This window comes from Camelus bactrianus, chromosome 7 (assembly GCF_048773025.1).
Source record: "Camelus bactrianus isolate YW-2024 breed Bactrian camel chromosome 7, ASM4877302v1, whole genome shotgun sequence".
Lineage (NCBI taxonomy): Eukaryota > Metazoa > Chordata > Mammalia > Artiodactyla > Camelidae > Camelus > Camelus bactrianus.
In genome coordinates, this window is record NC_133545.1 from 39776708 (window position 1) to 39791996 (window position 15289).

The 15289-nt window shown below is 41.3% G+C and overlaps 1 protein-coding gene across 9 annotated transcripts in view; it reads left to right on the forward strand.

The window, feature by feature from the left end:
* PDE1C (phosphodiesterase 1C) overlaps window positions 1–14946 on the forward strand; it is a 437096-nt gene extending 422150 nt beyond the window's left edge. For 6 of the 9 annotated variants that reach the window (XM_074367268.1, XM_074367271.1, XM_045507966.2 and 3 more), the window contains one exon: window positions 3719–9254. In XM_074367268.1, the coding sequence (XP_074223369.1) occupies window positions 3719–3732 (14 nt within the window). In that variant the 3' untranslated portion in view covers window positions 3733–9254. Of the gene's footprint in view, window positions 1–3718; window positions 9255–12654 lie in introns of those variants that run through there. The other 3 variants (XM_074367269.1, XM_074367275.1, XM_010971198.3) reach the window with 3 other exon arrangements.
* Window positions 14947–15289: the final 343 nt, after the last annotated feature.

Genomic DNA, 15289 nt, shown 5'->3' on the forward strand with positions numbered 1-15289 from the left:
ATCCTGAGTTCCCTCTAGCTCACCGTTGGGGGTGGTGGGTGATAGGGCCGATGTCTGATGGCTGCAGCGGCCTTTGTTTACTAATATGGCGGGAAATATTTTTCATTCACAAAGAAAACATAGGGGTAAATCTTTATGACCTGGAATTAGGCAGTGATTTCTTAGATATGCTCCTTAAAGCCCAAGCAACCAAAGAAAAACAGGTAATACAATTTCATCAAAATTTAAAACTTTCCATTATCAAGAAAATGGAAAGAAAATCCACAGAATGAGAGAAAATATTTGCAAATCATATGTCTGAGAAGGATCTAGTATCCAGAATATGTAAAGATTTCTTACAGCTCAACAATAAAAAGGTAAATAACATAATTAAAAAGTGGACGGAGGATTTGAAGACACATTTCTCCAAAGAAGAGATACAAATGGAATGTGAAAAAATGCTCAACATCATTATTCATTAGGGAAAGGCAAATCAGAACCGCAGTGAGATTCCATTTCACATGCACTAGAATGACAAGAATAAAAAAGATGGTTAATAACAAGTGTTGACAATGGTGAAATTAGTACCATCATATATTGCTGGTGGGAATGTAAAATGGTGCAACTACTTTGGAAAACAGTTATGCAGTTCCTCAAAATGTTAATCATAGAGTGATCATAAGACCCAGCAATTCTCTCCTAGGTATGTTTCCAAGAGAACTGAAAACATATGTTCACAGAAAAACTTGTCCACAAATATTCATAGCAGTATTACTCATAGTGGTCAATAAGTGGAGACAACCTTTAATGTCCATCCACTGATGAATATATAAACAAAATGTAGTATGTCCACACAGTAGAATAGTATTTGGCCATACGAAAGGAAGAAATCACTGACACACTCTACAACGTGGATGAACCCTGAAAGCATTTTGCAAAGTGAAGGCAGTCAGACACAAATGGCCACATGTTGTATGAGTCCATGCATGTGAAGTATGCAGAACAGGCAAATCTATGGAGATGAGATGTAGACCACTGGTTGCTAGAGGCTGGGGAGAGAGAAGAATGGAGAGTGAATTCTCATGAGTAAGAAGTTTCTTTTCTTGGTGATGGTTGCACAACCTTGTGAATATACTAAAAAGCACTGAACTGTACACTTCAAATCGTGAATTATATAGTATGCAAATTATATCTCAATTAAAAATGAAAAAGCACGGAAGATAAACAGCTAAAGAGCTTCAAATTCTTAGATGGTAAATGCACCTCAGTTGCGGTACTTAAAACCAAAATGCATATCTAAAGGCATTGTGCGAGATTGTCCCAAATTACATCAAAGGTGAGAAAACCTTAAATGCTATGAAAAGCTGGTTATGTTCAGGGGAGCGGCAAGCAGCTCGCCTATAGTAAAATGACAACCCACTGACCCCAAAATTTGCATTGGCCACAGCAGATGCCAGAAGACAATGCAGATATATCCTCCATATGCTGAGGGAAAATAAAGCAATACATAGCAGCTAAAATAGCAAAATTATTAGTTATGGGTGAAGGCAAAGTAAAAACATTTTCAGGTATACAGTGACATCATTTACCACTCACCGACATCATTTAAAGAACTGTGAAGGGTTATTCTTCAAGAAGAAAAGTGAACTCAAAAGCAAAGTATGAGATGTAGGAATTACGGTGAGCACACAAGTAAATAAAGCATGTTGGTAAATACGAGTCACTAGTCCCATAAAAATAATATCCCTTTTTTGTGTGTTAAAATAGGAAACAGAAGCTGTAGATGGAAGAAGGGGTATTTAATAGGGAGTTAAGGAATGCTAAGATCTATTCTGTCTTTGGGCAGAGTTTTGTAACACTTTTTGTAACACAAAGGCTCAGTAAAATAATTGAAATACAACCTGTAGCATCTAAATCTGCAAATAAACAACAACAAAGAAAGAGAATATAGAAAATGTATCTACTTAATAGAAGGCAGAAAGAGAGAAAAAGAAAGGAGTAAAGAATGATTACAAAATTAGTAGACTCAAGTCTAAAACATCAGTATTAATAGTAATTGTTGTAAATGGCTTAAACTCTGCTATTCAAACACAGAAATTTGGATGAGAAAAACAAAACCCAGCTCTGTCCTTCTTTTAAGAGATACACTTTTAAGAAAAACTCCCAGAAAGGTTGTTAATGTATGGCAGAAGAAATTCCATGCAAAATACAAAGCTAGCTCTTTGAAAAGTATCATGCATTTTAACATCTGTACAGCATCCTGTTATACAGATGTGCCACAGAATATTTAATCATTTTTCTGTTGGTGGTGGTTTTCTTTTTTTTTTCTTTTTTTTTTTTTTTTTGCTATTACCAACGATGCTCAACAACAACGTTGGCAAGAAAAGCAAGTTGCAACAAGATTTATACCATCTAACACAATTTGTATTATCTTTAAAACAAGCGAAAAATTAGCTATTTAAAGGGTGCATTTATGAATGCAATAATTGAATGACTATTTGCACAAGAATAATAAACATCAAATTCTGGATGATTCAGGGGAGTGGGAAAGAGAAGCATTGTGAAGGGATACAATAGGTACTGAAACTCTACCTTGATATAATAGAAGTGTTAGCGATATCATGAGTAATAAAACCTCAGTTGTTTAAAGAAGGGAGTGAATACCTGAAAGGGTCATAGCAAAACAAATGGGTCACTAGAGAGCAGAGCTTTTGTAAATCGAAGGACTGCCCTGGTGCAGATGTTGAACAAGGGAGCTGGAGGAAGGAGGCTGTGGTAAAAGTTTTGTATACTTGAATTAGTAATTTTGGAAACAAGAGGGAGTCAGGCAGTTCTCCAGGGAAGGAGAGATCTGTCGTGTGTGCATACGAATGTAAAGTACTGTTCTGATTAAAAGGATGAGACCCTGTTAGAACGGTGGGAGGGAAATCTGGGTAAGTAGAATCAGCAAACTTTAACAAAGTTTTGAACAAATATGCAAAATGTTAAGATTTGATTAGACTATATTGAGAGAATACATGGGTATTTGTTATATTATTAGTTATACTTTTCTGTATGCTCAAACATTATTTATTAAAGAATTTTTAGGGGAAAAATCTGTGTCTCCCAAGACAGTTTTCTTTGTCACATGCTTCAATCCCGAAGCCACCAGAGACCTCTTCATTAAAGAACTGCTTGTGTGTTTTCCGAAATTATCAAAGCTTCCTCCTGAAACTCTAGCACCAGGAAACTGCTCTGGGGACATCACCTTGATTTCTTGCATGTCTATAGCAAAGTGACTCTTCACACGGTAAAGTAATAGCACCTGCAGCCAATTTTTTTCTAGCGCCAACGTCACCCGTGCGCCATGAGGTTTGTGAGCCTGGTCGCGCTCCGCAGGTGGGCCACGAGTGATGGAGAGCTGAGGAAATGTTGGCTCTCACCGGAGGAGTGGCCCAGAGCTTCACTTACAGTCACGACTGCTAATGATGGAGACTAGTCAGTGGCTTCTGAGCGGATGCCCCAGGTGCCTCGGTCACATCACTTTCCTGAAGTGGTCCTTAGATGGAAAGGTACAGTGCCGTAGCCATCCGCTGAAGCCGGTAGCTGATTGCTCCTGTGTGTGCAGCGGCGGGCGTGCACGGTAGTGTTGGCAGTAGATGCAGCTCTGCTTGGAAGCGCCGTCGCCTGATGTAGAAAGAGTCTGTGTGTTGAGATGCCAGCTGGCTTGCAGTAACGTTTGTTGTGTGTCCTGTTCTAGGGGACTACGGATAAAACGTCCACCCAGAGGATTCCTCAGAAGAGAACCGACCGGCTCTGAGGTCTGAAGACATTTTAGGAAGCTTATGTTCGTTTTACAAAAACACAATGTTAACGTGTATTGTAATTTATTGAGTGATCAGTGTCAAAAATGGTTAACTCCTGATCTTCCTGACACAGGTTTTTAACAATAAATACTTTGATATGTATTGCACATCTATCAGATATCAGGGACAACACAAGGGTCTTAACACATATTTTCTCATTTAATCCTTACAACAGCCCTCTAAGGAAGGTACTATTATCTCCATTTCGCAATCTGGAAACTGAGGCATACTCGGATAAATCAGCCTGCCCAAAGTCAGCAGGCAGCCAGCCTGGGCTCTTTGCTTGAATGTCATTGCCAGGATAAAGACTGACATCAAATAGTCCACACAGTAACAGCCTTGCTTTCACACTTGTGCTCTGCCTGGGGATTCGAGCAATTACATACGCGCCTGTTTCAAGCACAGCAGTGGGGCGGGGGGGCGGGTCTTGCACTGTCTTTTCAGTGGTGATTCCCAAGCTCTCTTTACCATCGTCTTCTGTCTTGCGTTCACTTTGAGGAATGCCAGTTGTCGTTCTTACTACGGACTAGATCGCGGTTCTTTTACTCTGCGATGACTTAGCCCTTCCGGGCTCTAGAGCCCTGAAGAAATTTATCTTTACAGGCTTCTTCTGCCTGAGGTCGTTGTTGGTGTGAACGAAGGACAGAGCTTTAGCCTGATTTAGCCTTCTACTCCCCACCTTCAGACGCACCCGTGGGAAAAATGCACACATTGATGGAAAAAAAAAAAAAAAGCAAAAAGACTTAGCTTGCATAATTTCCCAAATATTTTTCTCCTTTGAAAGAGCGTGCCTCGTGTACTTCGTGCCTGCCAGGGCGAGCAAAATGAAAACAAGAGAACTCAACTGAAGATGATTATCTCCCTGAGGGAGTACTTTCTTTTTCTTTTTTATTAATTAAAATAATATTTTTATGAAATTAAACCATTAATCATGAAATCATGTCTGCAGGGCACTTAATAGCTAGCAGTTATTTGAATAAGAAAAGAGCTAATTTGGGGTGGAGTATAGCTCAGGGGTAAAGCGTGTGCTTAGCCTGCTTGAGGTCCTGAGTTCAAGCCCCAGCACATCCACTAAAAAAGAAAAAGCTTATTTTCCAGCCTTTCTTATGCTCCTCCTCTTTCACGTATTTGTCAGAGGGGCTTGACAACTCTGTCTCAGTGTCTCTCCATACGATGGTAAGACTGAGGTGGTAGCATTTGTGTGAAACAAAAGCGCTCAGGCCTCAGACTTGAAACTTCAAAGGAAAGGAACTTGATATTCTTCTTTGAGCAAACAGAGGCAGCGAATCGAGGTATGAAGGCATTACTGATGCAAGGGGGAAGTATTAGGTTCTGTAGATTCTAGTCAGCTTTGCCAGCTGGCGTGTATTCTAAGTGATTCATTTCTTCTCTAGTAAATGAGAGACCTACGAAGGTTACTGAGTGTGATGCAGTGTCATTGACTCAGCCATTGAATATTTTTCAGCACCGACTGTTATCAGTACTGGGATTAAGTTCTGGGGATGCAAATGTGCATAACCCCCTACCCCTGTCCTCATGAAGTTTATAGCCAGGATTAATGATCTATGGGATGAAGCGTCAAGAAGAGGTATTTCAAAGACCAGGGAATCAGTGGCCCAAGAATGGCTTCCAGTGAAGGCAACTCAAAGACTTATTATGGCTAAGCATAATAAATGCAAAGAGTCTTAAGGATCACAAGTGCCCTTATCATTTTCCTAATTACATCTAGGTTAGAGTTCAGGGACTGAAACTCCTTCCATCCTGGTTGGGTGTCTAAGCCACACCTCCCATCTAGGATTTCCAGCAGCCTTTACACTCACGGTTAGGCATTGCCCAAAGTGATTGAATGAACCTCCATATTTGTACATCGTATAACTAGTTTGGAACGTGGGCTGGATATTTCCACTTTGCTTAAAATGGCACTTGACCTCAGCAAAGTGTTTCCCTCAGATAGCTGAATGGAAAAAAAATACATTTTTTTCACAGATGCACATTTTGGATAATTAGCCTTTTGTGAATCACAGTGGTATGTCCTCTGCCAAATATTCCCAAATAAATTCATTAAGTTAATCTCTTCATTGTGTGCTGAGGTCTTTCATACAGTAAAATCCATTCATGTGGGGAATTACGTGACTCTTCTGTCCTATAATAAGAAATCTACCAGGGAGGGCCCCATTAAAAGGCTCCCTGTGATGACTTTTACCTCCTGTGCTATCAACAGTGGTAGCCACGGACCAAGTCCCTACGACACACGGTGAGGTTGCAAGGTTCCGTACACACATGGTCTCAGTTATAGCCCCTTTAAACTCGTCACAACAACCATGCAAAGAAGTTACCATTTTTCCCATTTTACAGAAAAATCAAAACCAAAACCCTGAATCCCAGAACAGATTATCTCCTTAGGATCTTACAGCTAGTAGGAGCTTAACCCAGTTACGTGACACCCCAAACCCAAGCTTCTCTCGCAGTACCATACTACCTCTCCCCAAAGTAGATCTTCATGGGTTCGATTCCTGCCACAGACCTTACCAGATGGCCAAGGGTTGGCCATTCCTGTACGTGATGACCAGACCCTGTCAGCTGCCCCAGGTATCCCTCGAAATACAAGTATAAGCAACCTAGTCTCAAAACAAACTCGGCACCTAAGCCAGAGGTTCTCAACCTGGCTACGCGTTAGAGGCACTGGGTGTTACGAGCACACTGATGCTTGTGCTCCACCTTAAAATAACTGATTACTTCCGAGACTATTGGATGTAGGGCTTGGGCATCAGTCAATTCTTATGTATTTATTTATTTATTGTTAAATTTTAATTCTTATTTTTTATTGAAGTGTAGTTGACCTACAATGTTAGTTTTAGGTGTACTGTATATACACACACACATTTTTTTTTCAGCTTTTTCCATTACAGCTCATTATAATGAATTGAATATAGTTTCCTGTGCTATAAAGTAGATCCTAATTGGTTATCTATTTTGTACTTATTAATGTGTATCTGTAAATGCCAAACTCCTAATCTATCCCCCCCCCACCCTCCGCCTTCCCCCCCGGTAACCATAGTTTGTTTTCTCTGGGCATCAGTAATGTGATGTGATCTGCTGTGCATCCAAGGTTGAGAACTGCAGGTGGGAGCAAACAGATTTAGGTTGGATGAAGGGCAACAAAACTGTGGTGTATCTTTTCTCTGTGGCTGAGTGTTCCTCTGGGGACCTGGAAATGCTGGCAGGGTCATCTTTCCACACTGGGTAGTGGTTTGGTTCAGGCAGTGTCACCCGGGCTTTTTCTGAATAGCTTCTCAGACAGCGAGCCGCCTATCTCCTGCGCTCTTTGCTCTGTGAGCTTCAGGATGGAACCAGTAGATTAGTTAGTATTTTCAATTTCTGGAGGTAAACTCCTTGGAGAGCCAGAGTCTTTTACAATGTAGATGCTGGGTTTAATTATTCCAGTTGTAATATAAACGCCACCTTGAAACATTTCAGAATAGACCGTCACCTTAGACAAGACTACATCTAATGTGCATGGTTTAAGAGTAATTTTCCGGCTGGGTTAAAGTTGCTAGATTGTATCTCTACAAAAGGAAAGGACAACTATCAGTGTGGCCTTCACCTAATGCTTTTATGTCTTGAGAGAAATGAATCCCCTAGCTGGGGAAGTATGCTGCTCCTGAGTTTTCCTGGCAATTGCAAATCTTCCATGTAATCCCTGAAATGCAAAGTCTTCCTCTGAGGAAAGGGATGGAAACTTGGAAACTGATACTGAGGGAGTGCCTACTGTGGTCTGCTCTGTGCTGGCTGCTTCACACACATGGCTTGATTTCTTTTCGTGATCACTGCTGGCCTCTGCAGCAAGTGTTATGATCTCTTTTTTTCTTTTTTTTAATAAGAAATTGAATTCATGTGTCCCAGTTATATGGGGACAGAGACAGAACTGAATTGGATCTTCCAAGGATGAGGGGCAGCTACAAATGAGACGATGGATGTGAAATCAGTGAACGGTATGGCAGAAAGGCCATGCTACTGGGCTCCTTAGACAGCAAAGCCCTGGGCTCACAAAAAGTCATTATATTTCACTTTCAATTTTTTAAAAAGTCTGCTGGGAAGCCTAGGTAAAGAACAAGGACCCAGTCTCCTGTTCTGGTGAAACCAGTTAACATCTTCCACTTGCCCCTTAAGGAAGAGGCCAGCTTTGAAAGTCAATTCAGCCAAACTGCTAGTTTTGAAGGGTGTGTTTCTGCCTCTGGGATTGAGATGAACCTGTCTTGATTCTGCTCCCCACAGAGCTGATGTTAGCAAGGGAGGAGGCTTTTGGCTGATTGTGTGTGTTCCCATGAGCTCATCTTCAGAATGCAGTGGCTTCATACCAAATGTGCTAATGTGGCTGACCTGATCACAATCAGGCATAAGTTGAGTTTGGAATTCCCGATACTCTGAGAAGATGGCCCAGAAAGAAGCTAGAAAGAATCTAGAGAGAAGACAGATCCAGAGGCCAGAGCTGACATCAGGCCGACTCTCTGGAGAGGGCAGAATGAGTGAGAGGCACACTTTCCACCAGCCCGAGATTTGTACTACCCAAGGCAGTGCCTGTCCCAGTCTTTCTCATGCCTTTGTGGCTCCAGTGTTTGGACTTTTGAAACACCTGTTGGCATCCCAACCCCGCACAGGTGAGGGAAGACACAGAAGCAGGTATGGAAGAGACCTGTCGGCCAGGAACTTTATTTAGTTCCTTCCTGAGCTGTTACCACATGAACTGTACTAAGGGGAGTGACTTGCTTTCGCTTTAGGGGAAGTCTTCCTATGGCTACTAACGAAGGTATTCAAGAATCGTGTATATCACAGATACTCAAATATTGATAGTATAAATGAGTTACCATTTCAGCTTTTTATGGTAGTTACTAAAACTTACTCTGACTTGGGTCCCAGGTTATTTTAAATACGGGAGGAAGACTTTGAGGCTGGATTGCTTGGATGTGGACCAGACTTCCTGAATGCTACCTGTGTAAACCTTGGCAAGTTACTTAAGCTCTTTAAGCCTCAGTTTCCTCACGCAAAAAGAAGGCGATGATAGTGCTTGCCTCATAGGATTGTGGTGAAGATTAATGGCTCGTTCACATTAAATTCTTAGCATTATGCCTCGTACACGGTGTATGTCAGATACTACCATTACTCTACCATTGCGGGTCCTGGAATGGAAATCACAGACTCAGTTCTTGTGTCATTCCCTCCTCTGTGGAAAGGATTTGACATTTCAATTGCTTGTGATTCAAAGCTCATGGGTGATTTTTGTGCATTTTTAAAAGGACTTTGCATCAAATTTCAGACAGAGACCACCAATAGACACTGATTTTAGAAATGGAATGTATGGCAATGGGATTTCATTCTTCATGTAAAGCAACATTTAAGAGAAAATAAATGATTATTTTTTTATCTTGTTAATTTTAGTGTACCTGTTGTGCGTGTGTGTCTGTGTGTAAATGCAGTTAGAAAATGTCTACAGGTGGAAATGTTTTTACCAGAGGTCATGTTATGGCATTATCTTTGAAAGAGAAGAAAATACATGTCCAACACCCCCTTTTTTTTTAAAAAAAAAGTTCTTGATATTAGAACTTATTCAGAAGCCAAGAGTAACCCAAGCTGCTGCCTTTGGCGGTAGAGATTCAGAAATTCTCCAAGTCAATGCTGCTGCCATGCAGTGGTTCTGAAAGATCACACTGAAGTTTTGGGGACTGAAAAAAGACACAGTTGGGTCCTAATGCAGATAATGATTTAACTCAAGGGCATGAGGCTGCGCCTAGATTAGACGAGCATTAGTGACTGTTCTTTCTGGTCCACTCGCAGTGCAAACAGCAGGGAGCACTGAATTAGTAAGATGTGACATGAGATGACATGATAAGGATAGTGAGAGTGAATTACCCCAGTCTTTCTGAGAGTGTGAAATACGCTTGATAAAGTGTAATACAACTGAGAAAAACTACAGGCCATTCATCAGCTGTTTTTAAGGATTCATAATAACATGTCACCATCATTCAGGTCTCTGAGACGTTCTGCCATGAATATACCAGTTTAACCTTAACCCGGTCATGCTTAATTGAGGAACCCTTCCTTCCCCCAACACCACCTATTACATATGCAAATTCATTGAAATTTACTTTGGGAAACCGTAGACTAAATAAATGAGGAGCTTTAAAAACTTCATTCATATTTCAGTACCTGAATCCAACTAACAGCTATTATTAATTTGATATATGAATACATCTCAATCTATTTTCTGAAGAAGAATAATTCTATGCATTAGTTTCCTATGGGGAAAAAAAAAATGTAGCCACCAAGCAAAGTGGTCTCAGAGAGAATAGAAGACTGGCGGTGGCAGAGGGAAGGGCGGAAGTCAGACACCGGTGGGAAGAACTGCGTTTATGAAAAAGATAGGATTTAAACAAATGAGGATTAAAACTCCTAAAAGAGCATCACTTTCATGAAAAACAAACATTGTGTGAAACTATATAATAAAGGGTGATGACGTGTCAGTTGTCTTGAACTTTTCTTTTCCTCAGCACATTGGAAAGCAGCGTAGAAAACGGCTTTCCCAAGTTCAGGCTCTGTGCAGAGATACGTGCCTTTGTCAAATCTTCAGTAGCTAATGCGATCGTTTTCTCCAAGTAAATTGCTCTAGGAGATGAGTGCAGGCTTTGTGGACCTGTCCCCCAACAGGAACAAGGGTCTAACTTGCTGATTACCAAGCATGCGAAGGGAAGGGGTTCTGGTCCCAGCTGGGTTCTTCTCCGCTGGGGGTGGTGCCCAGGCATCAGAAGGGAAGGGTCAGACCCACTTCCAGGAATATCTCAGGAACAGGCAGAAGAAAAATGGGAGTACTCAAGAGGCCACACCAGGACCCCAGAAGAAAGGTCCCCATTAAATTCAAAATGGTGCTCTCATCCCTGGCTCGGCTGTCTTGTCCTGTCATCAAGTCACGTTCCCCTGGAGAAGGGAAAGGCAATCACTGCACTATATGAATTTTTCTTTCCCCCCACATTTTGAGTGAGGGTGACAGCAGGCGTAGAAGTGTTTCCACACTCTCGGCGGGAAGCCGATCTCTGTCAGCGGGTTCAACTCTATTTGCCGCGGCTCCAGTGGCAAGGAGAGTTTGTGTTCTGACAATCGGAATTCTAGCAAACGCTAAATGCTTCTTCACGCTGAGAAGTGGGAAATTCAATACTACTTTGCCTGGGTTCATGCTGAGCAGAGAAAATAGAATGAATATGGAGAGGGATTGTGACTGAAGCAACAGTAAATCAGCCAGCCCAGACGTGTGCGACCACCAGATTTTAATTTGAAGCCCTCATCTGTTTCTATGTCATTCTCCAGGGGAACAGGACTGTTCTTGTATTTGTTGCTAGAGTGTTTTGTGCTGCAATCCCTTGTTTACTTCCAAGAAACAGAATTAAACACTCTAAGATTATTATATATTAAAAAAAACACACACTCTCTGTTCTGCATATACATTATTATGTCACTATAGGACCATTTGCCGAAAATTTTAACTATGTGTTAGCCTAACTCCAAAGGCAGGGTTGGAACTTGGAGTAATTACATCACTTATTATGACTGGATGCTGCTTTTTCCTCTGTAAGCAAGTCACAGCTTTCAGAGGGGCTTATTAGAATGGAAGCCCCACGAGGGCAGAGGTTTCCGTCTGTTCTGTTCATCGTTGTATCAGAAGGACACACAGGACGTGCTCTAAGTCAATGAATGAATACTGATCTATATAGGCTTTGAGGCTGTGAACTCTGTGAACGCTCTGAGACATCTAGTTCTAAAGTTCAGCGTCAACTCAAGTTTTACCAACTTTCTATTACGTGTAATTGTGTAGACTTACTCTGATACTTATTTCTATGGAAGACATTTTTAGCAATATGTTTCTTTTTAAAAAGTGACATCTTTAAAACTTGATCATCGTAGAAAAAATGGAAAGTGGAAACAACCAAAAAGAAATAAAATAGCCATGTTTATACTACTCAGAGATAATCACTGCTATGGTTTAAGTGTCTGTTCTTCCAGATTTTGCTAAGCACATATTTATATGTTTTTATAATGATAAGATTAAGTGTATATATGCTTTTTTCATTTCACAGGATTATATCCTAATAGGTATGTAGTATATATCACTGTTGTTTTAATTTGTAATTCCTGAATGACCAGAATTGTTGAGCATCTATCCCTATGTTTTTTGGCCATATTTCTATCTTCTTTGGCAAGGAGTCTGTTCAGAGTTTTGCTTATACTTAAATTGAGTTGTTTGTTTCCTTTTGTTGAAGTTTAAGAGTTCTTTCTGTATTTTGGATACAAGACCTTTCTACAGGTGTTTTGCAAATATTTTCTCAGCCAGGTATTTCTTATTAGCACTCCAGAATTGTGTGTCACTTTGCAGCCCCTCAAAGCTCACACACAGGGCTAAATCCTGATTAATGATACGGCTCTACTCACCTGTGTTTGCTTTGCTATTTTTTTTTTTTTTTTCCGAAGTGATGCCGCTGCTCCCTGACGTCCACTCATTGGCAAAGGAATTTTATCTTCTAGGGTCATCACTGTCTAGCTCTAGGAATTTTTTCCCCTAGGAATTTGTCTTCATTTTAAGTGAATGACCAAGGTGATAATGTGCTTATTCCTCTGTTTGAAATAAGATTTCTTGTTCTAGTGGAGAAGTGTTCAGCCCTGTTTGTTTCCTGGCTTTAAAGAAAACCAAGAGGTCTAGCGACAAGGAAGTTGCCCCCAGGATTTAGGTGCACTGTGTCGCTGGTGAGGCTAACGGTTGTCTGTCTTCCTTTGCATGGGCCTCCAGTCATCAAGCCTCCTCTGCGTCATTTTAAACGCCCTGCTTATGCATTTAGCTCCTACGCACCTTCGGTCCCAAAGAAAACTGATGAGCATCCCGCGAGGTACAAGATGCTGGATCAGAGGATCAAAATGAAAAAAATTCAGAACATCTCACATAACTGGAACAGAAAATAGGTCAAGGAGAAGAGGGAGTGGAGGAGAGGCCCACCCATCTGCCTCTCAGCAGCCACAGCGGGATGTGCCTCCCAGAGGCTTGGAGGCCTTCCGGGCTGGTGCTCTCATGATTGACTCCACCAAGACACGGTGACAGCTGCCCGTGAGTTTCCCAGTTGTTGTTCTGTTACAGACGCCTCAATCGTAGGATCTGGGGGTCAATACACACTCCAGCAACACACCAGTAAGAGGGTTGTCTCATGTGGTTTTCATGGGCAAAGATCTTTCAAAGTCTAAGTTGGACCAAAATTAAAGTGAGGCAACCTGTTCAGACAAAAATGAAATTCCTCCCGTTGACACTTTTTTTCATGCCTGGAAATAGACTTGCCCCAGTGAGGATACTGGTTTTATCATAGTCACTGTTTTTACAAAATGCACTTGTAAAAATGTCTTTTCCGATTTTCAATACAAATATTTAAAATTCAAGCAAACATGTAACTTTCAAAGTAAATGCATTCCAAATGAAAGTTGTGCTTCTGAATGGAATGATCTTCGAGGGAAAGGAGGTCTGACGAATTGGGTTCATTGGTGTTTCTGAACTTAGGCTTCACAAGCATCAAGTTAAAAATAAAGACCCTGGTGTTTATTTTGATTCTCATTGTATGCCTCGTGCCCAGTGGCCTCATTGTAACTTTAGGGACATGAGAGTTTGCAGGAGATGCATTTTGGGTCTATTTTCCTGCGTCCCTTCATCGTGGCTCACAGTAGACAATGCTGGAAGTCAGTAGATGCCCATGCCTCAGAGACTTCCGGTTTGAGATTCACCCCAGGAGATGTCCATCTAGTCTTGAGATCCTGGAGTAAGAGACTATAAAATGCTGAACCTAATTTGAATTCCTTATTTGCAGATTTTTCTTCGTAAGAGTAGAGGTGACTTTAAGTTAAATTTCAGATCATCTTCCCAACAGACCACATATCGGAGTCCCTTTGAGAATCCAGTTGCTCTCTTGGCTATTGGCCGGATGCAGATCTATAACTTCCCTCTCTTTGTGGTGACATTTTTGTGCCTTTTTGTATCTCTCCCTAGGATTTTCACTTTGGGACTAAATTCACAGAAATGCTAAGGAAAATTTCAAGGTCAGAAATAGTGTTTGATCCCTTCAGAAATGGTCTGGTACAGTGGAAAACTTCAGGTTTATTGACAGGCAGGTCTGATCTTCGATCCTGACCTGTCTATAACTAAATGTAGGTCCTCAGTCTAATGGCATAACCTTTAAAAAGCCTCAGTTTGCTTAACTAGAAAAGGGCTTCATAATACCTTTTGTGATGAAGATTAAGGATAACGTAGTTCTGATTGCTGTTGCGTAGCCTGGAGAGTAACAGGTGCACAGCAGAGGTAGCCATGAACATTCCAGGGAAAACGCTCCAGGACGCCCCCGCAAAGAAGCAGCTGAGCCCTGAGCCACAGTCCTTGGGATCTGATTGTCAAGGGCTTAGCGTCCTCGCCTCTCGTTCTCCACAGTTCATTTCCGATAAACCACAGTTAATGCAAGTTGAGTCAGCACCAGAGTTTAGTGCCCATCATGTTACTGAGCAATTTATTTATAAAGTGCTTTACGATGGCATTTTGGGGAAATTTAATTACCATACAGAGAGGAAAAATCACTGTGACTTTTTGTTAAGGAAGCAATTGGAATTCCTAGCTCGCTGCTTGGTGTCTGAGCGAGAGGACCCTTCTGCAGGCTGGTAGAGTCTAACCCACCTGAATTAAGTTAACGCAACAGGCAATTCCTGCCCGTTTGCATACAGGTGCCTTAACGCTTGCTGCAACGTGGCCGTTTGGCCACACAGCAGGACTGTCCTTGGGGCCATGGACAGTCTTAGGTACTGAGACGTCAGTGTGGCTGTGCTCTCTTCACTATGCTTCTTGACGTTGGAAGCCATGATCCTAGGGAAGACAGTTGACCCCTTCTGCATTCTTTTATCCCAAGATGTTACTTTCCAGCTTTTCTAATCTTTTAATTGAGCAAATGTACAGACATTGAGATTCTGCATCGCTTGTAAAATGCTGTCCATGTTTTTTGCATGATGGGTTGCATAGACATGGCAGATTATGTTCTTATAGCAAATAAAAGGATGCTTTTAAAGGACTTTTTGGTATGTGAGTCATCTTTTTCTTCTTCAGAATTCTGGGATTCATTTGAAAAGAGTTAGATTTCCCTTATGCTTGGCACTATTCAGTCCTGAATATCTTGTCAAGATGGATAGTGTAACTTACCCTTTTCAATTTGCTTCCTGATTATATAGGGGATAGCTTTTAAAAGAAAAAAACCTCCTCCTTCTTACACCACGAACCCAATAAATTAATTTGTTAATATGAGTAACAGTAGCAGCTCACCCATAGGGAAACAGCTGTGTTATCAACTCAGTTCACATCACTCCAGACTAAGCTTTATAGCTAGTGGTTAAAAACTGGGACTTTGGGG